This window comes from Perissodus microlepis, chromosome 9, assembly GCF_051167445.1.
Source record: "Perissodus microlepis isolate ML-2025 ecotype Zambia chromosome 9, ASM5116744v1, whole genome shotgun sequence".
In the NCBI taxonomy this organism is placed as follows: domain Eukaryota; kingdom Metazoa; phylum Chordata; class Actinopteri; order Cichliformes; family Cichlidae; genus Perissodus; species Perissodus microlepis.
Genome location: NC_140469.1, coordinates 26,943,409 through 26,969,913, shown reverse-complemented (window position 1 = coordinate 26,969,913; position 26,505 = coordinate 26,943,409). Strand labels below are relative to the sequence as shown.

The 26,505-nt window shown below is 40.8% G+C and overlaps 2 protein-coding genes across 2 annotated transcripts; one reads left to right on the top strand and one right to left on the bottom strand.

Moving 5' to 3' along the window:
- The first annotated feature begins 1,816 nt into the window (after positions 1 to 1,816).
- Positions 1,817 to 9,031, top strand: msl2b (MSL complex subunit 2b). The gene is made up of 3 exons (XM_084939824.1): positions 1,817 to 3,115; positions 5,393 to 6,759; positions 7,611 to 9,031. Exons 1-3 carry the CDS (start codon positions 2,974 to 2,976, stop codon positions 7,908 to 7,910), a joined length of 1,809 nt encoding a protein of 602 aa, XP_084795950.1. The 5' UTR covers positions 1,817 to 2,973; the 3' UTR covers positions 7,911 to 9,031.
- A 4,132-nt stretch (positions 9,032 to 13,163) lies between these two features.
- On the bottom strand, positions 13,164 to 24,967 carry LOC146380624 (tumor necrosis factor ligand superfamily member 10-like). Its single transcript, XM_084939823.1, has 6 exons — positions 24,782 to 24,967; positions 23,670 to 23,795; positions 19,729 to 19,786; positions 19,520 to 19,615; positions 18,776 to 19,017; positions 13,164 to 16,635 (listed from the first exon to the last, which is right to left on the bottom strand). Exons 1-6 carry the CDS (start codon positions 24,887 to 24,889, stop codon positions 16,426 to 16,428), a joined length of 840 nt encoding a protein of 279 aa, XP_084795949.1. The 5' UTR covers positions 24,890 to 24,967; the 3' UTR covers positions 13,164 to 16,425.
- Between the last annotated feature and the right edge of the window lie 1,538 nt (positions 24,968 to 26,505).

Here is a 26,505-nt window from a genome sequence, read left to right as displayed (position 1 = left end):
CATGGATTCTGAGCAGGGTTGAGTATGCAGCCATATTCACAGTCAACACTGTCAAGTGTAGTCAAAGGTAATATACAGCTATGAGCAGAATGTCTTATGCTGGCTGACCTTACTGTTATAAAGGAAAATAAAGGCGTTTGATGGCTGGTTGGCAGCTTTGTGTTTAGATCTATTCATACGTGAAAAGTGTGTCAGAGCATGTCAGTAAACTATATGCTAAGTTTGGCCTTCTTAGTGAAACTGAAATTCACACTTTTTGTCAATTTAAAACGGGAATACTAGAACTTTGAAACTTACAGACGGGCTACAGCAATGGTTTTCATCACTGATTCGTTGATTCTTTTTTATTACATGATTAATTATCCAATTAATAATTATTTAAGATTTCAAATGTTTTGTTTTGTCTAACCAGCTGTCAAATGAATGAAGGTTTTTAGCTCACTATTAGGCTTAACGAAAAAGAGCAGAAAGTGATTACATTTAAAAAGCTGAACACTTATTTGATAATGTGTTGGAAAATTTCTGAAATAATTCAAAATTTTAATTTCATCAGTTATCAAAGCTGACCAACTGTTTGTGCTGTGACTGGATGGTAAGGTAGCATGCTGTTGAAAATGCATCTTCCGCATAACTCAACGAGACAAAACGGAAAGTCCCTGGTGGTCAGCAGCCTTGCAGACAAAGAAAAAAAAAGAGAGAGGAAACAGAAGGTAATTTCTGGGATAGTTCATTGATAGATATCAGCTTGTTTCAATCAGACAGGCTGCCATTTTTTTTAAAACTAGTTTGACTTTTCCGTGAGTATGTATTTATATCCTCTCTTTCCGTGTTCCCCCGTCTTTGGTCAACCTTCTGGTTCTCAAACACCACCACACCGTGGTTTTATCTCTGAACTGCACCGAGTTCTCACCACGCACGGAAATACAAAGGAATAAAGTGTGACGTAGCTACCACTGTGGATACCAAAGTAAAATTAAAAGTCAAAATTGCAATAAATTGCAATGATATAGATATAGAGAATTTAATATGGAGCTTCAAATGAGCATAGTATGTCATTTTAAAAAAATAATATAGAAATAGTCATTTTAGGCTAAATTCCTTTTGTGTGTGTGTGTGTAGAAAAATATAATCTATTCATCTTTTAAACTAGCCTACCCAGTTATAATAGGGCATAGACGTTGGGCAGGTCACCAGTCCATTTAGAGTTTGACCCCAGTGTGAAACTGAAGAAGTCATCAGTTGAATGTAACTAAGTGTAATAGTATTTCTCAATAGGAAGTCACTGCACTAAGAGCGGTAGTGAAACTGTGCCTTACACTTACAATGGAAGGATTGTCTTTCAGATTTTTGTCTTTTAATGGCACATTTTTTCCACATGTGACATACATTATACCAGCGTACCAACTGAACCAAAGAGAGTACAGGAGATGAAAGTAGCCCACTGGATTTTAAGTCTAGTTGTGAAGTCTTAAAGTGGGCACTTTCACTGCCATCGTCATGTTTAGAAAAAATGAATGTAATCTAATGACTTTCTTACCGCCTTCTTAGATATAAAGAAGAAATGGAAACGTCATGTGAATATCAGAAATATCAGTCACTATTCCTAAATCAAAACCAAGAATAGGTTATGCTTTTTTCAACAACGTGGTCTTTGAAAAATAAAATATCTATCTGTCTAGAAGGTTAATTTTCGTTTATTATGTTTAAAAAGTGAAATAAATCATCTCAATATGTTAGATCTACCGCTCTTCCTTTTTTTAAATTGAACCGCCTTATCCGAGTTCTCGCGAGATGTGAGAAACAGCGCCCCCTTGTTTATGTGTAGGAAACGCGATGGGATGTGTGAGGACTACTCAGTGGCTAACGATAGCAAGGTACACAAACAGGGAAATTAATCATTTTTCTCTCCTTTGATATTCGGGAGGTCTAAAGAAAGCTCCAGAAGGATTGATAAACTCCCCTTTTCCCACCACATTCCCACCAAGGAGGGAAACGAGAACGAAAGACTCCCGCTAATCCCGCGAAGAGGGGAGCGGCCTTGCTTTTTTAGCCGGCTTCCCGGCGCAGCTCTGACGGCTAGCACTGTCACCAGAGGCCGGTGCTTCCGCTGGCTTGTTCGGCTCCACACGGATAGAACCGCGGCGGCTTCGATATTATTTTTCTTTCGGACGCCACCATCTGCTCGTCCGCACGCTAGCTCCCCTGTCTAGGCGCGGCTGTCGGCGTTTCTCTCCGAGGAGGAGCTTTTGAAGCCGAGGCGGCCTGTTTTGTTTTCGAGCCGCCGTGAATCTCTGCGAACAATAACACAACCATAACGAGCCTGCTGGGGCTGCACCGAGTGGGGAAATAGGAGCCGCTGACGCCCTAGTGTGGGGTAATTGATGCTCTGTGTGACACCAGCTCAACTCGGGACAGGCATGCATGTGGACTATGGGGATATCATGGGAGTACGATTGCAAACCGGGCCACTTTGTCACAGAGTAGCCTGCTTGAATCTCGGAGCTGCTAGCTAGTTAGCTAGCCAGCTGTGTCTGTGAGAAGCGTTAAAAAGGCCACTGGCGACGGAAGGAGTGCCTCACGATGCTTTGTCTTAATTTAAATTACGTATGGGAAGGAAACGAACCGAAACGGTGCGCATGAAGCTGCATTTTAATGCAAACAAATCTCCGATCGGAGGCTGCGGTGATTTCAAAGCTAAGACAGCGCATTGAAGATGGATTGGATGTGACCGGGGGATGACTAAACCTGGATCTTCACTCTTCATGTGGGATTTATCTAGCAACCGGGAACTGAAGCCGTGACATCCACCTATATGCCCCCTTCAAAGCCCCCACCGGACTCCCTTGATAAAAACAGTAATTTTATCTCACGGGAAGCGGGAGCTGCGGGTAGTTTGTTTATGCTCTTGTGTGACTTTGGTGTGTTTTTATTAACGTATTAATACATCTGGAGCGCCGGGCCCAGACAGCTGAGATGAACCCGGTGAATGCGACCTCTCTCTTCGTGTCTGCGAGCCGGTCGGTGCTGCAGTGCGACCCCCGAGACCCCCGGGCTCTTGCGGAGCTCTGCAAGCTCCTGCCGTTTTTCCGCCAGTCCCTCTCCTGCTTGGTCTGCGGTAAGTGTGAGTTTATATTATAGTTTAATTTAACAGCAAGCCAGTGTATATGTGTGTGTTTATTACTGAGAGGATGTTTTATAGGTAACGTTGTCAGTTGTCTTAACAGTGGGAGTGAGCCTTTAAATGGTGCTGCGTTCAAGCACTGACGGAAATGTCTGAGTACATTACAAAAGAAGTCAGCAGCATGGTGGAAACTGAGCTGTTGCGCATATGAAGTGTTGTACTTGAATATGTCTTGAAGTGCTTGTACTTTATTTAAATTTAGAGCTGGGCAATGAACCACATTTAATTGCATTTACGATTTTGGCTCCTGTGGATCATGAAAACCAGGTAATCAAACTATAGCCAGTATTATGTCTGACGTATTTGGCAACTACTGTTTGGATTTTTTTGCTGGGTCGTAGTTTTAGGAAATCTGCTTAACTTAAAAGACAAACATGTTTTTATTTTTAAGTAAGTTTAGTAAATCCAGAATCCCCCTTCCCAGAGTGAGTGCTTAAAAAATTAAGTTAAAATTAAATGCTTCTTTCCATATGAACACATTAAGAACATTTTATAGATATATTTTAGTTCACATTTGGCTATTTATTTGCTGTTGCTTACATTTAAAGGAAATCCTTTGAATTAAAGACACCTCCCCCCTTTTCTTTTTAACTTTAAATGAGTGTGACCTCAATATTGACTAAATAATTTGTTTTTGTTTATGCATTTAGTTATTGTTATAAATAACAGGTTCTGTTTTAAATTTGTAAAAAAAAAATTAAAATCAAGCTGCATTGTTAAACTGCTGTATTCTCCAAAAGGTTGTTTATATGGTAAATTCCGAGGTGTCATGAACGCATCTTAAGTCACAGCTACACCCATCCTGACACACCCCCTTCTGGGTGCTGTTTGGCAGCATCTGGGCGTTTCTCTGGTTCATCCTGTTGAATAACAGCCCCTTCACATGCTGGATGCTGAGCACCTAATCTGCTTTCTCACCCTCCTCCTCCTCAGATACAGAAATGTTCAACTCTATCTAGGAAAGGAAAGCAAAGGGAGTCGTTTAAGGAGACTGCTCGCTTACAGTGTTTACTTCACTGAACTAAAACTAACTTTAATAAAAGTATAGGGAGCATTTCTTCGGCTGGATATTAAAGTCAACCTTTTAATGTATATTTAATACAGGGTTTTCACCGCCCATACAAAATGCATTGCATTTCCCTTCGGCCAGAGTGAGTGTATATACCATTTCCAATATAGAGAGGAAGCTGTGGCTGCTGTTTTTGCAGGTTCTCAGTAAATGGATGGTTTGATGAATTATTTATGCGTTTATTTACGTAAAGGTGATATTTATGGTGCTGTGATTGCAAGAAGACTGAGAAACTTCCATGTCCTCTGTGATGGATGGCTATAATAGTCTTTATGACATTTAAATATAGAGTTATGCTTGATTTGTCAAACAGGCAGAGCCGTATGTGTAGGCCTGCTTGTTTCTTGTGAATGGAACTTCATCCCTTCCCCCTCTTTTTGCAGCTGCACTCTCTAGCAGGAAGCTCCCCTGAAAGAGAGGCTGTCTTTCACTCTGGAAAGTCTCCAAGCACAGCTCAGGTTTACAAATACATGTCAGTTTAGGAAGCTGTGGCAAAAAGGAACCAATCGTCTGTAAATAAAGCCATAATTTATCTCATGTTAATGATGATTGCTGGCTTGTTAAGGATTTTATTGCCAGGCGTGTTGCTATGTTCATGATTTTACATGCATATAAAACATTTTTGCTATCCCCAAAGGAAAATATACACTTTTAACCTTTATCAAAGGACCGTAAACATTAACTAGGGTAATGCAGACTCATTACCTTAAATATATGCAGACCACATGCTGTGTCATTTATTTAAAAAAACACACAAAAAAACTGCAACCTCACTTTGAACTTGTTATGATAAATACTGATTATTGTATTTATTGTTATTTGCAGAAGTGTGCAAATAGGCATAAATTTGCTTGAAATCTATTAGGAAATTTAGTGTATTCATTTTTTTTAGTGTTTGCACAGCGGTATAAAAGGAAGAGAACCCATCAGTCATCTTCTTCTAGTGCCCCACCAGTGTCCAAAGCTGAGAGGTGGAGTGACCCCCCCCCCCCTATTTTACACCAGAAATAAAAATTCATGCTGTCTTTTCTGGATCCTGCAATGGCCACTTAATCATCTATGTGGGCTGTTCTGCCTATTCCTGTGATATCTGCAATTTCATTCATGTTTTTTACCTTTTCTCCCTGTCCTCTCATGCTCAGGCAACCTGCTGCAGGACCCCATCGCTCCCACCAACTCGTCATGTCAGCATTACGTCTGTCGAGGCTGTAAGGGTCAAAGAATGCAGCTGAAGCCGTCCTGCAGCTGGTGCAAGGACTATTCCCGCTTCGAGGAAAACCGGCAGCTCTCTTTGCTCGTCCACTGTTACAGGAAGCTCTGTCTCTACATCACACAGTCGCCACTTGCACCACACATAGCCAGCGCTGCCAGTGACTCACCTGACCTGCAGGCTATCCTCAATGAGGGCCTGACATTGGCGGAGAGTGAGCCAGAAGCAGAGGATGTCTCAGACTCTGTTCGTTTGTCACAGACGGTGTCGACCTCTGAGGTGGGTCAGCCCGATGGTGGTCCAGCAACAAAGGAGCTCAAGGTGGAAGAACCGAGCCCCGTGGGCTTTAACGGACTGCATGACTGTAACGGCCTGGTCAGCTCAGACAGACTGCACCCCATCACCACGAAGCAGGAGAGCTTCTCAGAGGAGATCCCAGTGTGCATGAGTGTTACAGGCACTTCAGAGACGGGACTTTGTGACATCGGCGCTTTCGGGGACGACCTGAAACACGGCGGGGGGCCACTACTGTTGAGTGTAGAGGAGGTGCTCAGAACTTTAGAGACGGAGTCTGACCCTGACCCTTCACCTGAGCCCAACTCTCAGCCAGGCTGCCACCCCTCTGTACCTCAGTCTAGCCGAAACGGGCCTCACTGCCCATCAGGCCAAGACTCATCCCGCCTCATCGCCTCCCTCCCTTCAGAGAACAGCTCCCGTCGCCTCCAACCACACCCGCAGCCCTCACTGCAGCCCCCTCCTCAGCCCTCTGCAGTCACCCCCCGTATACCGCTTCGCTGCCACCGCAAACGCTCCCGCTCAGAAAGCGACAGCGAGAAGGTGCAACCCCTCCCTATTTCCAGCCTCCTACGAGGGCCCCCCATTGGTGCCAACAGTTCCCCCCACCACCCCAACCCTGGTGCCACCACCAAACAGGAACCTAAGTTCCCTGCAGCAACGCCTCACCCCCACCTAGCCCCGGTACCTAATGGCAGCACCCCAAAGGTGGGTAAGACTGTACTTGTCCCCAACAAGGCTCTGAAAAAGACTGTGGAGCACCACGGTGCCGCCAAGAAGTCGTACACCAAGGCCAGGCAAGGGGCCCCCAAACCCCGCACGCAGCCCCGTGACAGAGTACCCCCTCACCCTCACGCTCACCCCCTCACACACCCACCCAGCCCCTCGAAGCCACTGTACAAGAAGCCTGTGGAGAAGAAGGGCTGCAAGTGCGGCCGGGCTACCCAGAACCCTTCAGTGTTGACCTGTAGGGGGCAACGCTGCCCGTGTTACTCAAACCGCAAGGTGAGAATGCTCCACACACCATCCATACGCTAATAAAATCGCTTCTGTTTGTTATCACATCAAATTGAAACTAATTGCATTGTATTGAAGTAAGAAACTGGCATCTCTGTATGAAAATAATCATATTAAATTGTAAATTCAAATCAAAGCAATGGACTGCTTTTGGTTTTCTGTAAGTTGTGTGTTGAGTGGTAATAGCTGCTCTCAACTGTATAAAAGGTGGACATAGCCACTGAAAACTGCACTTTTTTTCTTAATGGACAAGAGGGAGTGACTCCAGCCCTCAGTTCCCCTTTTCTGTGACTTCAGTAAACACTTTCTTGATGACTTTATGGGCTCGGTCACTAGTTTATGGTCATATTTAATAAAACATTAAGTCCGTATTGTAAATTATGATCATTGTTACAATCAGAAAGTAGGCTTATCTCAGGTATGCTGACATGCTGTCGGTCAATAGGCATGTACTCGAATGTCACCAGCTGATCATTATGCCATAAATGCTTAACTTGAGGCTTCATTACTGGACTTCACCCATCCATGGATGACATCACAGTGGCTACAGCCATCTTTTATATACAGATTACACAACAGGCAATCATTTTGAAGTGTATAGAAGTGATGAGATGTCTTGAAAACTGTTAGAAGGCAAATTAAACTTAATATTTTCTTTTTAATAATACCTTTATTTATATTTGAAACCTTTAAAGGTGGTTTCCAAAGTTCGTTAAGAAACAAAAACATAATGTCGAAGTGAACCAGAAGACCAATAAAACGCGCAGCTATAACCCAAACATCATCCATTATGTTGTTGTTCTTTGTTAAATGTTATTGATCCCATTCGTTGTTCTCAGGCTTGCCTGGACTGCATCTGCCGCGGCTGCCAGAACTCGTACATGGCCAATGGCGAGAAGAAGCTGGAGGCCTTCGCCGTGCCAGAGAAAGCTCTGGAGCAGACCCGGCTCACGCTGGGCATCAACCTCACCAGTATCGCCGCAGCGGCCCTGCGCAGCCCGGCCACCAGCTCCCCGGGCAACACCCTCCTCAACGTCACCACAGCCACGGGGGCGCCTGTCACGGCCGCCTTCCTATCTGGGGCGGGGCACGACAACCGGGGCTATGACGATTCGCTGGAGATGCGGTTTGACTGTTGAGGTCCGGCCCCCCCTCCCCTTCCGCGGTCAGTAGTCACACACATTCCCCCACCCCTACCACCACCGCCGTCCCTCCCTCACCCTGCTGGGTGGCGTCACCCATCAGTTCGTACAGCGGCGGAGCCAGAACAAAGGCAGCTACAGTGACAGGCGGCAGCGAGGGTCACCAGCTGAAGCTGAGGAGGCGCCCTCCATCCAAACGCCCGAAACTGCACCATGCTTGTGGTCTTGCATACAGAGAAGAGAAGAAGAAAGAGGAGATGTAGCGTTACTGTATGTGCAGAGATTTCATTTCAGTGGGTATAGAGGGGTTTATTTTGTTGTTGTTTTCTTCTCTACTATGGGTAATATGTAGAGCATGTTGTGTAGCTAAGTCGGGCGTGCTGACCACGGTCACACGGCTCTCAGCGTGTGTGTATGTGTCTGTGTGTCCATGTCTGTGTGTGTGTGCGTTGAGCATGTGAGTGTGTATGGGAGGGTTTTATTTGAAGATGAACCTTACTAGCAGGAATGGAGACATCGTCACCACCACCTTCATCAGAGACTGGTGTAATTTATATATAAGAGAGAACCTTTTGTACATGGACTTATCGGTTTCCATTTAAGAAGACGTTTTATGATATATTTTATAAGTTACTTTAAAACCAATGGAAGCCGATGCAAAGCGGGGAGATGTCTGCATTCAACCAGAATGTTTTCGCACTGGTAAAAGTAGATTTTGTAAACCACCAGAAATAAAAGCTCTTATACGTAAGGAATAAAAATGATTAAAACCACCAGCCGAGTTTTGATTACGTCTTTTGAATGTTTAAAGATCCTGAAGCTTGGGGAAGGTTGGATGATTTGGTGAGTTTTGAGGCAGGAAGATGGTAAAACTTCAGCACTTATCCCACTTTTTTTTTTTTTTTTATGTTTTGTTGTTGTTGTTGTTCTTACTTGTGTATAAAAACTCTGGTTGATTGCAGGCCCTGTGCACTGCTTTTCCACAAGTTTTTTTTTTTTTTGGTTTCTGGAAGCTACACACTTGCTGCTAAATACTACAAAGGACTCAAAAGGAGGAGAGCACACCTGTTTTCCTTGTCTTGTTTTGTTTTCTTTTAAATAAAAATGCGTTAACAACATTTGCAGTATTTATTCGACGTCTCCTAACGTAGAGGTTACGTGTTGGGCACCAGTTTGTTTCCGGTTAAGTTCCTGTCGTCGTCGTCTTCTTAGCGTTAGTTTCTGGTGTCTCCAAAAAGGTTTTTGTTCTCCCTCTGGGCATTTAAATACCTGTAATATAACTGTAACATATTTCCACAAAAAAGAAAGAAAATCAGAAACTTACAAAGTGTTGTGTGGTTATTTGTTTCTACCCTTTATCACTGAGATTAAGCATGTTGAAAGTATTTATTGATCTATCGGCACTGCTAAAGTTAGGCAATAGAGGGCAGTGTTGGACCTAATGCTGCAGTAATTATTTGGCACCAGCAACATGCCTTGGCTATAAAGCAGTTTTGAGCCACTTTGACTGGACTAAAGATGTAACTGTAAATGCCTTTGTAGTAATAAACCTTTATGATGTAAAGGTTAAAACAGCAAACACATTTTATAAATTTAGACCCACAGGAATGATTTTGATTCAATGAAACTTGGCTTTAATTGTGACTGTGGGAACAATCCAGTTCTCTAAAACGTGACAATGCTCTCTTCACTTTTGTAATTTTATATCAGTAATGTTTAGGTTACCAGTGGTTTATTCTGCTACGTGATTTGTAGAGAAGTATCAATTCTAAGTAAGATAAGATCAACTTGTCCAAAGGTTTGGATATTCTTTTGTTACAACAGTCAAAAATCAGCTTGAACACAACAAATGTATAAAAAATAGCTTAATGAGTAGAATGGTATGTACCTAAAAGAATATGAGAGAACAACTACGTTTATTTTGTCTAATATTGTCAAAACAAATCTGAAATCAATGTAAATATCTTGACGTTAAACATAAATAACAAATAGTGCAATAAAGTGACTTTGTGTTGTCACATTACAGGGTTAAAATAAATTGTTAAATAAACAACCTTATAAATTTTCTTGTAAAACTTCCTGATAAAAATGTCGTGAAAAATAAATAGTCAAGGTTTATATTCTACACACCTCATAAAGAATTGACTGGATATCAGGAAATCTTAAATGGAAGACTTTAATGTAATTAAAAATTTAAAAACAATTTAACTGCTGTCCACAAAGTCTAGTTTAGAAGCAAGCGTTGTTACTTGGTAGCATTCTTCTTATTACGTGAGTTTAAAGCATTTTCAAAATGAACCGTATTATCATTCCTCAAATTTACTAAACAAATGCCTTTATAGAATCACTAGTAAATATAATTTAAAAGAGAATTTAAAAAGGTTGTCAACATATCCCCAAAATGTGATTTTAAAGAACTTTTATTGCCTGGAAGTTAAACAATCACACAGATCAGACACTACATATGTGTGTGTCTAGAAATTATTAATTGCAATTTCTGTTCTTTATCCAGATGTTTACATCCTTTCTCAGTAATCTTTCATATCTCAATATTCACATTTTTGTGGATCATGTTTACAACTGTATAAATTACTGTCAGTCGAGTGAGAACAAGTCTCCAATATAACATGTTCTGCTATTTACCAAAGCTTTTTAAATACATCTATTACAAATCTAAAAACTCTACAAAATGGAAACTTTTCATTAGATTTAATTTCTTTTAAAATCGACATGAATAAAAATATAGGTAATCAATAGATTTTGTCCCAGTTCCTTCTATATTATTACAATTATAAGTAATTTCTGGGTTAATTTCTAATTATTTATTTTCTAAGGCAAATAAGTTTGTGCAAAATGTTAAAATAGTTATAAATATTGTCAGAAGAATCCATCTCATTTGCCAAAATCTTACCAATCATTTTTTAGCTTAATTATTAAACATGATGTCTGATATACTTGGTTTGTTTCATCTTCTTCTGCATTACTTAAAAAATCTGTCTCCATGTTTTTAATTCTATTTGTAACACAATAGTTATTTATCATACCTTTATTTAATTATTTTTCAGACGTTTTTGTGCCATGCCTCTTCTGAATAATATGTCTTGTAAAAAGGAAAAATTATAATAATGATGATCAGTAACAATTTCTTTCTTTCTAATAATAAAACATTTACAAAAAAAAAAGACAAAACAGACACGGACGTCATCACAGCAATCGAAAAGCAAAATTACGTCAATTTCAAATTAAAATCTGTATTAATAATGTAATTGGTGAAACTACTGACAAACATCAAAATCTTATATTTTCATATTAAATGAATGTATTTTAAAAGACGCACTGACTTTATAGATTTACATTTTATTTGTAAATTCATGTGTCTTGTTCCTTTAATTCTGAGATTCCTTAATGATTTGGTCTCTATTCATTTATTGATATTGAACAGCTGAATATAAATGAAGTGCTTTACATCAACGCTGCATCCAAGCTCTCACCGAATCCCCAACCCCAGACAGCAGCCTCAAACTCGAAGGGGAGCTCAACACCGTCTTTGCTCAGTTTAAGCCCCCCCCTTACCCAGCACACCCCATGAGGTCAGGAGCAGACTGAGAACGGTAAACCCCACGAGCCAGCTCTGATGGCATCCCCGAGGCTGTGGTAAAAGCTTGCCCAGACCAACTGGCAGGGATGCTCACCAGGCTGTTCAACCTCTCTCTGACTTATGCCACCATTCCCACCTTTCGGAAGGCTTCCACCACTAGTCCCACCCCCCCACCCCCAAAAAAGAATGGCATAGACAGCCTCATTTTCTCATTTATTTATTTAGCACCATAGCCCTCGTGTCTGTAGTCATGAAGCCTTTCCAGCACAAAGTGTCTCAGCACATCAGAGTCTGTCTACCACCCCCCTCGACCCCCACCAGTTTGCTTACAGATCGGTCCACAGAGGATGTCATCACATCGCCCTGCAGATCCATCTGGAGAACAGAAAGAGCTACGTGAGGATGGTCTTTGTGGACTACGGCTTAATGTTCAACACCACCATTGCAGACATCCTCACCATCAAACTGCACCATCAGTCTGACCCCCCCCCCCCTCTTGTTTTGTATATATTTCTCTTGATTGTACATATTTCTTCTGTTTGATATTTATTCCTGCTATCTTACTATTGATAATTTACTCCTGCACAGTTGGTGTTAAGCACCCATAATTTTGTTGTATATGTACAATCACAATAAAGGGCTATTCTATTCTATTCTATTCTATTCAGAAACCCTGATTCATTGTTCTATTCTCTTATGTTTGCCTGCTTTTAGACCCGAGGCATGATTTGATGACTGTGTCTGATATCGGGCTCTTCGATGTTGCTTTCGTGTGTCTTATTTGGAGAAAAAACCTGGCACTTGTCATCTATTTAAATTTAAAATGTAATTTATAACCCCAGGTATTTCACATGAGGTACAATTTGTGCCCACGTTTAAAAAAGTTTTGCAAATTTAAATCATATAAATCACATAGATCTGTGATTTTAAGGATTTTAACCCCCCGTAGATCACAAATAATACACGTTCACACCTTTTTCTTATTTATTCAGCTGCTTATTTGTTTTTTTCCCTAAAAATTAATTCCTTAATTACACATAGTGTATTATTACATATATTTTTCTTTTTTTGTATAATTGTTAAATGCTAACGGTATTTTCTTTTTTTTGTCTTCTTTTTCTTTTTACGATGTCTGCTTTAATGCATTCACATTTCTTTGTTAAACTGCATAATTTTCTGTTCTCTTCAGCATTTAATGCCCCTAATTTATAACCACAAACAAACAGCAACCCTTCAAACTTTGAGGAGGATTAAAGTGACTCAGCTTATTTGGTTTTCAGACCTTTAGAGAAAGAAAAATCTCCTAATCCCAGGCTTCTTCCTCCATGACTTCTGTGACCCGCTTGCTTGCTCGTGCTACCAGAGAACATGCTGTACTGCTGCAGCCTGACATCACGTTACTGAGTGTGCTTTTGTAGTTTTCCAAAAACGTGGTGGTATTAATTTATGATTTACACTTTGACTGCTCAGAGAAGAAAGGCACAATATAAATACCGGTCCATTCAGCAGATGTTTCCTAGAATTTCTTATTATATCCTTAAGAGCTGACTTTCTGGACTCACAGAGTTTGCCAACCTCAGCTTTTGATTAGAGCTTGGACTTCACCCTCATCTCCAGTGCAACTGTCTCTCACATAAGACAATGGACAAAAATCCAAAGAGCTTTTTTATTGAATCTTTATTTCACATATTTACACCCACAAAAATTGGATTATTTACATTCACATTTAATTGTCTGGCAAAGAATTTAATTCTTAATAACCTGATGAGTGTCCGTTTTTGATGTCCGGCAAATAAACTGAAGTGGACAAAGAGGGCTGAATTTAAGGTACTGGCTTAATTCACATCAACTTCCCAGTCTGATCGGGAGTGAAAGGGAAAAATAGCATGGACTGTTTTGTAGTAGATCCACTTCATAAATAATTAACCCCAAAACACAAATGTGAAATCACATTTTTACACCAAAGCTGGTCCGGAGCATAACATGACTTAACAAAACTTAAACAACCACCTTTACAAAAGTTCAAACACGCGTTCTTAAACACAACGTACGAGAAATGATTGTGCTTTGTATTTATTTACATAAGTAATACAGTGAATGTTGCATTCATGTCTTTTTATGTCACGTTAAACTCAACTAAATCTTGCTGCATCCATCAGTGAATACAACAAAATACCTTTAATGGGGATACTTGAGATTGAATTCATAACCAGATTAAAAGTATTCGTTGCTTAAAGTTACATTACCAGGTGTAGTCTCGTGTTCAGCAGCATCGAGCTGATCATTTTTGTGGTAATGGTAAATATTTGGAGGGGGTTTACATTCACGCCATTAGCAGATGATGATGATGTTAATTATAGTAACTTCTCCAGGTTTTCTGCACCTTAAGTTAGAATCAAGATTTTATATTTTATTCCACTCAGAATGAAATTTGAGGCCAGCTGCTTTAAACAAGCAAAAACTGGAGGAAAAAAGCTGTTTGTGTGGTTTGTTTGATGCTCTAGTTGCACATGAAAACAAACATTTCCTTGGCAGGACAGTAGACGTGACCTGGAACTTGTTGGGGAGTGCACTGGTTTGATTCCCATCGCATAAATTTTGAAATCACTTGGCCGCCAGTTTTTACTGACAGCTAGCAGACAGGAAAAACCTGGTCACCTTATTTGTTATATATTCTGTTCTCACGCTTTATTATTTTTAAGACTTTTGAAAGACTGAGTAAAGACATTTTTCAACAGTTGAATTTCTTCTTTTCTGACACCAAATCATTAGTGCTGTACCAAACAATAGCTGCTCTGCTCTCACAAATCACTGGGACCTAATACGAGAGATCTGGAAGGTTAAATCAGGCTACGGTCCTATTTGATTGCCTCAAACATTTGTTTTCCATCATGCACCTCTGTCTGGTCATGTCTACTAAGGTTCGGGTCTGCAGAGCATGTGTGAAAACAGCTTTTTAATTTGAATTTACCTTGGAAGGCATCTGCTGTGTTGTTCACTACAACAATGTGGAAAGCAGCAGAGCTACACAGACATGAAAACAACATATTTCTGCTGTTTAGATGCAGACCATTTTCCAGAGTCTGAAAGTCACATCTGCAGTTAATCCAACATAGCATGAATACCAACTGCAAGGGAGCATTTAATGCACCTCTTGGAGAAAGGTTTGAGTGGACAAGCCAAAATGCTGACGTCTGACAGAAAAAAGCGAGACTGTAAGAAGTCTGTAAGCAGCCCTATTTCATAGTCCCAATATAGTTGTCAACATGATGGGTCTGTATATTAAGTATATCTGAAAGGCAGTAAATTGTCTCTAAGGTTTATACTTTTACCCACATGTTTGTACTCTGACTGGGGGAATATCAAGAACAAAGAGTTCATGAACTCAATACTTAAATGATTATTATAAAAATAAAAAAATATAGCACAGCATTTACATCTCTAAACAGGAATACACCTAAAATTTCTGTGTGGACTCAAATGACTTTTATACAAACATTTCTTAATGGCAGAACTGAAAACAACTGCAGCTGGTATTGCTTTTGTTTATTTGTGATTGGTGTATCCAGGCCTGGTGGGGAGCACTGTCCCCTCAAAGCAAGATGGTTCCTTGGTTTAAACTTTGTGGCCAGGTGGGCCTTTTATGTGGAGCTTTTGTGTTCTTCCTGTGCCTCCATGGGCTTTTCTTCAGGTGGTCCAGTTTGCTCCCTCAGTCCAAAGACGTACAAGTTTCTTAGTGTTTCTAAATTAGTCATAGGCTTGGATATAAGCGTTAAAGCTCTGATTCTTTGTGCTAGCCCCCTGATGGACTGGAAGCCTGTTCAGGCAACACAGGCAGTTTCAATGGTTCAAACTTTTGGTGGTTTTAGGCACGACTGCTTCAGGGGTTAAACAAGAATAAGAACAAAGAATAAAAGTTTGACAAACTCTCGGTCTTTGGCAAACCTTCCTGTGGATATTTGTGTTGCACAGCCACTTCACAGCCAAATTGTCTATCAGTTTAATCTACCCCAGGCAAGACCACTATGGCAAAACATTACTTCCATCTGCACTAATTTACTTTTGGCTACATGATTCTGCTCTGGGACCTCTGCAGCAGCAGCAAGACCCCGCAGAGAAGAAAAGAAAAAGAGGCGGTAGGTGAAGGTGGGCTACAAAGTGGCTTGCAGGTGTGGAGCAACTGTAGCTAGGCTGAAGCAGTTTAAAATGCATGCCCTACATTACATTTGCCTCAGGGTGTGTAGTAGGCTGTAAGAGTTGATCTGCAGGTTTGCATCTCAGTGTGACATTGAGACCTACCTATCCAAGATTTCAGCTAGTCTGTTGTTTAAGCCTCTGGAGACGCGTAATTTGGGGGGTATTCCGGTGTAGCCCGTGGATTAGTTTAGGAACTCCTTTCTAGATTGCATTTTAGCAAATTGAATCCTCCTTTTGCTCTCCACACAGATTGTAGATGACACAACAAGAAATTAAACAGTTTGTGCAACAAGTAGTCTATATTTTGCTGAAGATCTAGGTTGGATATTGGACCCAGAGCTATGAATTAGGCATTAGATGCCTAGTTGGATATTAAAATTGCTTTTGGGCCTACATATCCTTAAAAACTGTACTTCCGCCTTAAAGAGATGTTTGTAAAAAAAAACTACACCCCTGGAAAGTCCAGTCCACACTTACTTTAAGACACTCGAATACAAAAGTCTGTTTGGTTTGATAAGCACTCATGCACAGCCACATCAGTGTCTTCTCCCCCCAGAGAACCAGTGTCGTAAAAGTTGTTTGACTTCGCCTTGACTTTCATAGTTTTAAACTCTAGGAGAAGTCTAGATGTTACCACACTCATCATTACAGCACGGTAGCATCATTAAGCTATTTCATCAGGCAAAACCCGAGATGCCCAGTCCAGGACCTGCTACTCTAGCTGATCAGAAATGCACCGAAGAAGCTGGTCTCCTCGTCCATGTCCACAGCAGATGCATTTGTCACCGTGACGAACAGGCGGTCGCCGGTAGTGAGCGGGAACAGCCCCCCCTGGTGGGCAGAGTGAAGAGAGTACTGGGAACCTCGGGACCAGCAGGAAGTGCGGCTTGTTTTCATCAGCAGGATGGGAGCCGGGTATGAGCTCATCTGTTGGGAGAAGAGCAGGTGAGAGAAATGCGATATGTTAGAAGTGCTAAAGAATGAGTGCTTCAAAGGTGGCGTGAAGGCAGGAATTACAAATTTTGATTTCATGTTTGAGTCTCAACCACAGAGAAGAGAAGCAACCAATCAGCTGTCAGCGAGCTGTCACTGCTTATGATCAAAAAACTCCTAGATTTTGTCTTAAACAAAAGCTTTCTTGGGAGATGTTTACAAGTTTCTCAATCATACTCTGGTCCAAGAATGTCTTTTGCAGGACAAAACAAATTAATTTCAATTATAATCTCGGCTCAGAAAAACAAAGAAAAAGACAAAGAAGAACCCAATCCATGTGCTCCATGAGTACACTGGCATATGGCCCTTCGGTGGCTGGCTTCTAAATGCTCACTAATAAAAACCAAGACTGTTACTCAGAAAAACTTTAACACAGACTTCTTTGATGGCCTGTACTACACAGTATCATTTCAGCACCAGAGGTTTTCGCTTGGTAAAAAAATCAAGTGGAAGTTGGTCAGGTGATAGTTGAGGCAGCTAATTTGGCTAATGCTAATCAGCTGCAGCTTGCCTGGTGAGTGACTGGTTACTGTCACATACCTGCAAACATCAAGCATGACCACTGTTAAACTAGTGAAGTCCAACATTCACATTTAATAAAACATCCATTTACAAACAGATGGCACACGCCCGGGATGCCTTATAAAATTGTGACAATAAGTTCAGCATGTTTTTCCACTTGCACAGTCTCCACAGTCACTACAAGAAAGACTGTTGTCATAAATAACGGAGAAGCATCAGTGCAGATCCTCGGCTCAACCTCCTTAATTTGGTTTGTTATCACAGGCCATCTTAGAGCTGTTCAATATAACGATATATACCGGATGACGATATAAAAACGTCTGTTTCATTTTACGCTATCGTTTGTTTCGTTCTCTCTTTCTCTTATATTTAATATAACCAGACTACAGATGGACAAGCACCTGTTTTTATGTGTTGTTGTTAGCAACAACGACGGTAAAACCATCGCGTGTCCGCTTGTTTATGTTCCACATAAACCTTTCAAGCTCAAGACCCTGTTGAGACTTTTCAAAATAAACTGAATCATGTGAAAGAGCAGATTATTTACAGATGAGAAGTAAAAAAGAGCCGCCAGGTGCTAAAAAATAAACCTTAGACTCAAACGTTAGAACAGGCTGTTCCCCGCAGCACGCCGTGTAATAAATTCTCACAAAGAAAATGGCGGCCGTTACAACTTATGTCTAAAAATGTATAGTTTCATGCATCGGTTAAAACACTCGACTCCAGCTACACGACGCGCAGCTGGAAACACTTCACGCAAGTCGAGTTGCAGGAGATTCACAGAATTTACAAAAATGTTACATTTTTGTGATTTATATCGTTATCGGACGATATAATTCTTATATCGGGATATGAGATTTTGGTCATATCGCACAGCCCTAGGCCATCTGTAATGTCTTCTTCAGAAGGACTCCAAAGACTCCAAACAATGATTCAGGCGTCTGAATTGGCAGAAATTAACAGTTTGAACAAACACTCTCATGAACTCATCAGCTTTAAAACTTGCGACACAATCCCAACTATTACATCCTCCTCCACCAGACTGGATGCCCCAGTGGGCTCCATTTTCGACATTTTTATTTTAATTCATTTTTGATCCAAAAATAAAAAGCACAATGGATTTGAATGCCCATTAATACACAAGCATAATGCTAGAAAATGGCTCTTTTTCATTTTTATGGGTAAAATATGTCCCCTTTAATTGAAGTTTTAGCTGACAAAGCAGAAGCCAAAGGTTACTCGATATTTACAGCAATTCTGTCTGAATGCTTATTAGTCATCATATTTTACTAGTCAGACACCATCCTAACACACCCCCACCCCAGTGACTCAACAGTCTGCGATGTTCTGTGCAACAAACACTAAAAGATTACAAATAAATGTGCAGATAGGTCAAGACAAGCTGGATTTAATTCATGCAGAAGGAGTTTTGTTTTATCGCCAAAATGAATAATTAGACCGATGCATGAGTACAGGTCAAACCAAATATTTACAACACTAGACGAGTGAAAGAACAAAAAGTGATAAGTTAGTTTATGAATGTGTCTCTCACCTTCTTATAGATGTACTGCAGCAGAGGTTTCCCCCTATCCTCCACCTCCTCGCTGTCCTCTCCATCCTCCCCCAGGTGGCTGTGTCTGAAGTAAGTCTGGGCGTAGACGTAGTAGAGGCCCGGCTGCGACACCACCAGCTCCCCATCCACCAGCTGGACGTCCTGGAGGAAGGCCAGCCCCTTACGGCCCTCCCACCATGAGATCTTCTGGCCATAAACGCGCCGCCCAGCAAAGACTGGAGCTGAGGAAGTAAGGCAGTGGACAACATCAGATTCTGTTATGCAATCACATGTGATGACAGCTAAAACTTAATTTTAAGGGTGGTGGAGTTCAACAGTTTGTTTTAAAGACTCCTAATAACGAGGTCAGGATATGTGAAAGTAATCATTCTGAGCCAAAAACTCTCAGTTTTGGGAGTTTGTTCTACTCATAAATCTCTATGATGTCAGTGAGAGGGGATATCCCTAATGTGGTCATCTTAGGCCCAGAAGCCGCACCCAACTGCTGTCCAAATTTTGTTAATGAGGGGCATTCAATAAGAAGAAAGTTGGCTTAAAGGGCAAACAGCTTGTTTAAGACAGGGGATCTGGCTTATTTTGAAGTGTAACTCATGCAAAGCTACGCTAGTAGAGTCCAAGAATAAAATACAGACGTTGCCTTTAAATTGAAAGGTCACTCTGTGCATGCCGTTTAAATTTTGCTCTAACGCAATCCGCCTAGCGGCCACTTTCAGCAGCACTCACCTCCTCCTGCTCGCTCCAGTTTGGGGACAAAGCTGCCCGTGACATGAGCGGCAACTTTGGGGCGAGAGAGAGAGAGCAGCACCTGGGAGACTTCATCTAACGTGAAGGAAAGGATGGAAAATACACCCAGAAAAGTCCGATCAGAGGATAGATCAGTATTTAGTAGGTCATAGGTCAGATGTTTGCATGTTTCGGTTTTGCTTTCTCACCTTTCACTTCCGACGAATTCTGCCTCAGCCTCTGTCTCTGCCTCTGCTGAGACAATGACTGTAGGAAAAACAGTGGTAAAGTAAGATTTTTGAGTAATATGTCTGTAACATTAAACATAGTAATAACCTTTCGCCACTTTATCTGCCGAGTGGGGCCATCAGCTCATACCGCAGACCTGCCAAGCAGCGTCTTATCTAACTTTGACCCTGTAAATGTGCTGACATCAGATCAGGAGACTTGCTCCTTTTAATAAAAAAAGAAGTCTTCGTGTTAACGTTGGCAACGGATTCTTTCCTGGAAACGACCCGTCTCCAATTTCCTCGTGTTTTTCATTTCTTTTGCCAATTAATTGGAAACTACTGCCAAACCAACTAAAACCATTTTATAAATAATGGTTCTGGACAGTTTAGCTCAGCTGCAGAAATGTGTTTTAAAAGAAAATAAGAAGAGGCTTTCTGAAAGAATCTGAGAAAAGAGATAAGACATCATTTAATGATTATTTAGCGGTCAAAGAGATGATCAGAACATAACAACAGGTAACTTATTCAAATGATCGGAGATTAGAGATTCATGCATACTTTAAAAACAAGATGTCATAGTTTCAGCACGGGAATACTAATAGCAGGTTGTCAGTCTGACAAACTGCTGGTCAGCCGGTTCATTGCTTTGGTTCAAACGGAAATATTTTCTCCTACAGGATCAATTGTCTTAAGATGTCTTTTTTACGCAAATAATGCTTCTTAGTGGAAAAATCCTGCCGATATTGGTGCTAGCACATTTGTAGAAACTAAGACTCATCACACCAGGCGGACAGGAGAGTCGTCTGCTGCTGTAGCTCATCTGCTTCAAGTTTTGACATGTTCCGTGTTCAGAGAAGCTCTTCTTCATACCTTGGCTGTAACGAGTGGTTTGTTACTATCGCCTTCCTATCAGTTCAATCTGGCATCAATGAGGCATTTTCATCCAGAGAACTCCCGGTCACTGGATATTTCCTCTTTTTCAGACAAGTGTCTGTAAACCAAAGACATGACTGTGTGGGAAAATCCCAGCAGGTCAGCAGTTTCTGAGACACTCAGATCAGCCTGTCTGGCACCAACAACCTTTCAAAGTCACTTAAATCACCTTTTTTCCCCATTCTGATGATCAGGTTGAACTTTGTCTGCATGTCTAAATGCACTGAGTTGCTGCCATGTGATTGGCTGACTAGATATCTTTGTTAACAAGCAGCTCAACAGGTGTACCTAACAAAGTGGCCAGTGAGTACAATACAATGATTAAATTAGGTTTAACTGACGCTGTAAAACTTTACACCAACACATCTGCAGCTATGGGTGTTTTTTAGGTTTCTACCATTCACCTGCCTGTTGAATGTGTTTTTAGAGGAAATACTACTGTAAATTCAGATTCCTTCCAGGTTTAAAAACCCAAACCAACGTCCTGGATCAGACCGTCTCTGTGTTGTTTATATTCTGAACTAAATTTAATCAACCAGCAGAATTGGAAAAAATCCAACTTGAAGTATTTAGCAGAGCAGCAAAGTCAGAGGAGGAGAGAAGGGAACGAAAACAAACAATGTGCACAAATAGCAAGTAAAAGAAAATGAATATGTTTGCTCTGTGTGTGTGTGTGTGTGTGTGTGTGTGTGTGTGTGTGTGTGTGTGTGTGTGTGTGTGTGTGTGTGTGTGTGTGTGTGTCAGTGCAGGGCAGGTGAATGCATTCCTGTGCTGATTAAACCACACAGGATCACATCACATCTCCAGCTATGAAGGAGTTCATTGTGCATCCGCAGGCAGTGATTTGGATCATTTCAGTTTTTCTTTCTTCAGCGAATATCCACAGGAAGCCCCTAATAATGATAATAATATCCACAGGAAGCCCCTAATAATGATAATAATATCCACAGGAAGCCCCTAATAATGATAATAATAATGACCCCTCTTTGAGTTTAAGAGATAAAGCTGCCTTTATTCTACATTTTTCTTTCTGCCAATGAATCCCATGGAAAACAATAAATTAATAGTTTTAGGATAACAATGGAGCCCTGTTAAACAGAACCCTTGTTTTTTTAGTCGTACTCCTGATCTCCCGTGGCCCCCCTCTTGTGTTTATCATCAAGAGTAAAACTTTGCTTGAAATTTGCTTTGCTTGAAATTTAATTGAACTCCAGCTGTGCGGAGTTCAATTAAATAAGGGACCGCGGAATAAAAAATAACAATAAACCTTCTTCAGCATTTGCTTTGTAAGCATTTTTCAGACTTTGCAGCTGGGAGGAGTGTAGGAGGTTAGCAATGTCTCCAAAGCCCTGTGGGTGGGGAGTTTTTGATGCAGTGCAGTGAAGGAGAAGAAATTAAGTTTTGAAATCTCAGCAGCTGGCCAAATCATTCGAGTCATTAATAGAGATCGGCTGAAACCAATATGCACAGCTCATTTTCAGATTTTACCAAGCGGAAAAACTCTGCAGCTGAAACATGAAAGCAACTCTGAGCTGCCAGAAGCTGCAGATCCTCTAATGACCACTTGAGGCTCCTAAAGTGAGTCAGTCCCCCCAACTCCCAGGTTTAACAGGTACACCTTCACAGCAGATTTAAACAGGTTTACTGAAAACTGTTTTTATTCTAGTGACTCATTGAACCCTTCATAGTAGCTGTATGAGACCTGAATTATTTGAAGTTTATTAAGGCTTAAAGTTAGGGCTGTGCGTCTGATGAGTGACAGGTAGCCTGTAGCTCTCTGCTAATATGTGGATTCTGGATACCAACAGCTTTTCCAGGAAGTCTTTGTCTCTTCTTTGGTATTTTATCACTGTTTCTAAGTACTAATTATCTGATATATGTGTCTGTAGGTTACAACTAAACAGTCTATGGATGCAGCAACAACAACATCAGCATGGCATCAGCCAAAATGCTATCACTGAGGCTTCAGAAGAGGGTTTTAGAAAGAAGCAGGTGACGTCAGAGGCATTATATTCAGAGCAGCAAGTTAAAAGCCAATCAAGTTGCTGTGCATGTGAACAGGAGAGGCGGTTTCTGCTGTGTGGTAGCAGACACAGCTCTCTATTGGTTAAATATAAAGATGTATTTAAGTGTATTCTGACTTTTTCTTGGCTTCCTGTATCCATAGTGTCCATAAACATGGCGCGTATTCAGCATATGTTGAGTTGCTGTTTGTGTCGGCACTCTAATGAACGAATGATAACATTTCATGACTAATACTGGTTTACTCATCGTGTAGTCAGTGTGGGGCTCTGGAGTGTGTGTCAAACGTCTACAATAATGAATCTGTTAAAATGTTTATATTACTTTGAAACCCACTTTGAGGTTTAGATTTAAAATGTTTTTACAATGAGCACACTGTGTTTATACCCTGTTTATTTTAGCATAACTAACACCATTTCTCTTAGACGTTTCAGTGACGTTCTTCTTCTACAATAATGAAATTATTTAGATGTGTTAGCTGTTGTGTTGCTTGTTTATTAGTGAAGTTAGTTATTTGTATAACAAGCAAAACCGTCAATACTTCATTTTAAATACTGTTTTGTCAAATCTGTAACAAAACATATATTTCAATGAAAATGAACTTAAGAAATGCTTATTTGCCATCATTGGTATTCCTGCAGGATGAGGTCAAAATGATCCCCTAAGAGGTTTTAGTGTTAAACCTCATTTCAGGGCAAAGTAGCCAAAGAGGGTTTTATCAGATTTGCTGCTTATTCTCTACATGTTTTTACATCCCACTGACAGCTTAAAGTTAAGACGCTTTCTCTCTATTAATTTAGACTGTAGCTTTAAAGTATGCACCCTGATTTCTTTCACAGTTTTAATTTAATTTCAAAGTAATGCCACAGTGGCTGCATTCATTGTTTACATACAGTTTGTGGATTTTATAGGTCAGTTAAGTTCTGGGGGGTAAAAGTAAGCAATAATTCCTCGTGATACTGTACCTTCTCGATGAGGAGGTGAACCTGCTGAGTGACCTGCCAGCATAGATCCCCTCGCACATCCGTGATGCTCTGCAGGTCAGTGCCCGTCAGACAGGAGACACTGCTCCTGGCAAAAGTCTCCTTTATCTGCGAATAGTGAAGGTATGAAGAATAGCATGGAACAAGTGGAGCAATGTCTCTTTATTTTCCCATCAAACATTCCTGACACACCTGACGGTCTCTGTGGTTTCATTTTGTTTGCAAAACCAAAAGTTGTTTTCAAGGTCTGTTCGCTTTAAAAACACAATTTTACATGCTGATGTTAACTTAATTGCACCAATTTTTCTTGCTCTTTTTTTGTAGAAAAATGCCCATTGTCCACACTAAAACAATTACTGTCTAAAGAGTTGGCTTTAGAACCTGAGTCATCATAATTTCCTGGCATGCATCCCTTTCCTTCCTTGTCATGTGTTTAAGTTTCATTTTCCACATATCGCTGCTGCATCTCATCTCTGGGTTAATGATTGATTACTGTAAACAAAGGCTGAGAGTTGTACTGGACTGAATCCATCTGAGCAGAGGACTCTCAGATGTACTTCACCAAAAGTACAGTCAGGGCAGCACAATCACACTCACAAAAATTCAGGCGCATAGGTCTGTACAAACTCTTCCTGACAGTCACAGATGATCGTAAAATTATCTGCAGGCCACCTCTCCTGCTGTTTTTCTTTTTAACTTCCTTGTTCTCTGTTCTACGTTTGCAGCTGCAGAGAAAAACAAGGTGTGTATGTTTGCGTGACATTGCATTGTGCAAACCTAACTCCAGAGCAGCATAAGTGACCTGCATTACAATGTGTAAAAGAAAAGAAAAAAAGAAAAAGAAATTAAAAGTGGGCTATATGTTCTTTGGAGCGCAGCAGCAACACCAGAGCGCAAAACTAATTAAAGTGGTTTGCTCCAGAACTTGTCACCGCTCAACTGCGCATTAAAAGTCTAATTAAGTCAGCAGCAAAATGAAGTAAAACGCGGCTGCATCAACTTTGCCCCCGCCTCGCTGTGCGCAAAGCACGGCCATGCGTAAAAGCCTCCGCGCGTCCCTGACTCCTCTGTCCGAACTTTAAATTCTTCCTTACCGAGTTGAGAGCCGTTGTGAAGTGCAGCACGGTGATGGTAACGACCACAGTCTGCAGCAGAACCGCCACCAGCAGCAGGACCCCGAGCTTCGGACCGGAGCCCGTCATAACGACAGACTGCCGTCCGGTACCCGACCAGCGCCACCCGTCCCGTTCGCAGACGTCCAGAACAAGAACAATGGCAGAGAGCTGACTGCTTAACTTCTACCCTCTCTGTCCCCTGCAAGCAGGAGGAGGAGGAGGAGGCGGGGCCGGGCCTGAAGAACAAGAGCTTTTCCCTCTTTGAGATTTGTGCTGCAGGGATTATTGTTTCATTTCTGCGCTGAAAAAACACAGATAGCCTTCTAGTTTATTATGAAGTCTCATATCGTTGGTATAGATCTCTGCTCCGAGTTTTACTGTGAGAAAAATGCCTTTGACATGACCGGAGATCATGTTCTAAAACATGCTCAGAATAGCTCAGCAGTTGGATTTTGGAATGCACAGGACTTGCATAGAGAGTTTGTGGAGGCTAATCTAAACGAATGATTTCACCACTTGTATTAAATCTTTATGAATTTGTGGTCCAGGGCAACAATGGAACAGCTGTGTTTATCATTAGTATCCTAAATGAATTGTATCTTTTTTTTTTAAAAAGCAGAAGTTCAGATGTAAGGGGTCATATGTGTGTATCGCCCACTTAACTATTTTGATTTGGGGATTAACTTTTTCTAGTTTCAAGTTTTTCCTGCTGCCTGGTGTCAAGTTAATAAGCTGTTAATAAGCTGTGTTCCTTTCCATAAGGAAGAGGAAGAGCATTCATTCAGCAGTCATGCCTTACATAACAAATGGTATCTAAGTGTATGAATGAATAAAGTGTATTAATTAGTACAATAACAAATAGAAACTAAAATAAGCATATTTGTTATTCACCTGTTGTGTCATTTCAACTCATTGTGAGTCTTTACTACTTGCTGCTGTCATTTTACACTTGAACTGGTTTCTCTGTGGCACCTCCTTTTACTGCTCAGACACGCACAAGCATCACACTTGGCAAGAGGTGCGGTGAAATCATATTAATTGAGTTGACAACAACAATGTAATGTAATATCTCTTCCAACAAGTATTACACTGAACGAGTGAGAGCAAGAGAGACAAAGAAGCCAACAGGGAAAAAATTGTAGGAGGTTTTCAGTCATTTCAGTGTGTTTGACCACAGTTTGTGTTGAGGTCAAAACTCTTTACAGCCTCCAAACTGCTGGTCCTTTGTAGTTAGCTTCCTCCATGTAATGTCAATGCTATAAACACCGAACAACACCGGAGTAAAATGAATAAATTGTCCATTTGTCATTTTGTCATTTCTTAAGATTTTAAGACATTTTGAGATTTTTTTGAGATTCAGGTCTTTGAGTAAGTTTTGGATCGATACCTGATCCAAGTGTCACATTTTTGCATCATTTTTGGCACTTTAAGCTTTGTCCTTCAATGAACTCCTTCTTGGAAAATGGTCAGATTTAGATAATATTTTGTCATTCTTATCTTTAATATTCTAAAAGTTTAAACTTTTGCTACAGAATCCAGGGTGCTGTAGCAAATTTCAGAGAGTTTCATGAAAACAATACCGCAGTTTTAACTTCAAAGCACATGCTTAGGAGTCCATCTGAAGGGATCAGCGTGCATGAAATTCTTTGGCTGCATATAATATCCCAAGATGAACAAAACAACTTCTTGCAGACATACCCAAA

Bases quoted from the DNA above. Each gene is read 5' to 3' on its own strand.
- LOC146380624 (XM_084939823.1), bottom strand. From the start codon at position 24,889: ATGACGGGCTCCGGTCCGAAGCTCGGGGTCCTGCTGCTGGTGGCGGTT. The intron at 19,018-19,519 runs GTGAGTGCTGCT...TTACTTCCTCAG, and splicing joins ACTGGAGCGAGCAGGAGGAG to CTCCAGTCTTTGCTGGGCGG. The intron at 16,636-18,775 runs GTGAGAGACACA...TTCTCCCAACAG, and splicing joins TGCAGTACATCTATAAGAAG to ATGAGCTCATACCCGGCTCC.
- msl2b (XM_084939824.1), top strand. From the start codon at position 2,974: ATGAACCCGGTGAATGCGACCTCTCTCTTCGTGTCTGCGAGCCGGTCG. The intron at 3,116-5,392 runs GTAAGTGTGAGT...TCTCATGCTCAG, and splicing joins CCTCTCCTGCTTGGTCTGCG to GCAACCTGCTGCAGGACCCC. The intron at 6,760-7,610 runs GTGAGAATGCTC...CGTTGTTCTCAG, and splicing joins CGTGTTACTCAAACCGCAAG to GCTTGCCTGGACTGCATCTG.